At 42.7% G+C, this 2,075-nt stretch overlaps 1 protein-coding gene across 1 annotated transcript; it reads right to left on the bottom strand.

Moving 5' to 3' along the window:
• Positions 1 to 711, bottom strand: LOC107484870 (uncharacterized). Its single transcript, XM_016105415.1, has one exon. It carries the CDS (start codon positions 709 to 711, stop codon positions 1 to 3), a length of 711 nt encoding a protein of 236 aa, XP_015960901.1.
• Between the last annotated feature and the right edge of the window lie 1,364 nt (positions 712 to 2,075).

Genomic DNA, 2,075 nt, shown 5'->3' with positions numbered 1-2,075 from the left:
TCAATTAGAGGAAGGATTAGAATCATCAGTAGGAAGGGAGGTCGGATCCGCGGCAGGGGAGGACGGAGCAGTCTCTTCGGCAGCAGGGGTAGGAGCATCTGAAGACGTCGGCTGAGATCCCTCCTGTTGATCCTCACGAGGAGGAGACTCTATAAGTCTTTGTCCACGGGTCTTTAGCTCAGAATCCATCTCTGGTCGAGGAGGAGAAACAATAGCCCCATTCACAACAATCTTATCAGGATCAAGAGCGGAAAGGTCCAGGTCAGGAGCGATAACTTTGACCTGCTCCTTAAAAATCCTCCAAGCCTTCTCTGAGCTCTCCGCCACGGAGTCCTCCAAATCCTGATAAGCCTCCCGACCTTTCTCCAGCTCCCGTTGAAGATCAATGTTTTCAGTAAAGACCCTGACATAATTTTGTTCCGCCTTCTCCTTCAGACCCTCTGCCATGGCACATTGGGCCATCAACTTCTTCTTCCTCTTCTGAAGTTGGGACCTTTCCTCCTTCAACCAAGTAACCTCCCCTTGGAGCCGCTTCTCCTCCTCTTGATAGAGGACAATTCTCCCCTCCAGTTTCTCAACCTTTTGGGTAGAGCACAAAGAACTAAGGGGAGTTTTGTCCAAAATATCAAGAAATTTTGTGCATACCCCGGCAGCCCGAACACTCTTCCAAATCATAATTTGAAGATGGTTTTGAACGAAAATATCATCCATATTTATTTGAGTATGTGGGAAGATGTGATTCCGAATGAATTTGGGACCATCAAAATTAATTTTCTTAGAAGAATAGCCAGACTCCGAGGTCTTACACTTCTTCTTCTTGGGCTCAGAGGGAGGTCAGACTGGGGGGATAGGAGGAGGAAGAAGAGAAGCAGAAGAGGAGTTACCAAGATCGGGTGAGAAGAGGTCCCAGAGTCATGAGGGGGAGGAGGAGCGCCAGTAGCCCTGGCAACGTCAGCACGGGCACGTGCCTTCTTCTTAGCCTCCTAAACCTTCTAGTAAGCAACACTAGAGCCTTTCTTCACCATCTCTGAAAGGAAAAAGCAAAGAATTAGTATATAAGTTGGAAGGCTACAAGTCAGAAGTTTTCAAAATCAAGAAAAACAAAAGCTACATAATTGGGTCCGCACGAAGCTCGGAGATCCCAAAAGAAATTTCTTAGTGTCCAAATTGGGGGCCCTTCCCCAGGCATCTCAGAAGAACCCCACTACAGCCTCCTCAACCTCATCTAAATCATCTAGGCCGTACTTCTCTACAGAAGAGGCCTCTAGCGAGTACAGAGGAAAGCGGGGGTTGGAGTTTTCATCAAGAAAAAAGGGATGGTGACCCTCTACAGCTTGGACTTTGAAAAAGAAATTCTTTAAATGATGAAAAGAATCGTCAAAGATAGAAAAAACTTTCTGACCTTAAATGGCTCGGAAGGAAATCCACTGTTGCTTATTATTTTGCCCACTAAAGGGTTTGGTCATATGAAAAAGGTAGAAAAAGATCTTTAAAGAGGTCGGGAAATCTAGTTCTCGACTAACAAGTGACGATTGGATTTTTGACGGTTTAGAATTTCTCAAATAAATTCTCGTTGTAAAGTATAGTTTCTAAACCAAACAATAATCCTTTCGTACAAAAAGTTGTTTGTCACTAGTACAAACCCCTAAATTTATAAACCGAAGTATTGGACCTCGGGTCGTTCTCCCTAGGAATTACAATAAAGTGTCTTGTTATTGGTTGTGATGTGTTTTGGGGTTTTGGATAAGAAGCATGAAAAGTAAATGGCAATGAAAATAAACTAACAACTAACAAAGCTCTTGGCAAGATATGAGAACTAGAAGTCCTATCCTAGTTATCTTACTCAATTGTGATGAGAGTTATTCATTGCTCCCACTTAGTTAACCCTTGCTATATAAAGGAAAGTCAAGTGGATAAATCAATTTGGTTCCTCAAGTCCTAATCAAATCCTAAAGGAAAGATTAGCTTTAGAGGTATTCAAATCAATTAGCAACTTCTAATTAGCAATCAACAAAGGAATTAGATAACTCAAGAGTCACTAATTACTCTACCTAGGCCAAGAGGAACAAAATCTA

This window comes from Arachis duranensis, chromosome 4 (assembly GCF_000817695.3).
Source record: "Arachis duranensis cultivar V14167 chromosome 4, aradu.V14167.gnm2.J7QH, whole genome shotgun sequence".
In the NCBI taxonomy this organism is placed as follows: domain Eukaryota; kingdom Viridiplantae; phylum Streptophyta; class Magnoliopsida; order Fabales; family Fabaceae; genus Arachis; species Arachis duranensis.
The sequence above is the reverse complement of the archived record's forward strand: the minus strand, read 5'-3'. Positions and strand labels throughout refer to the sequence as shown.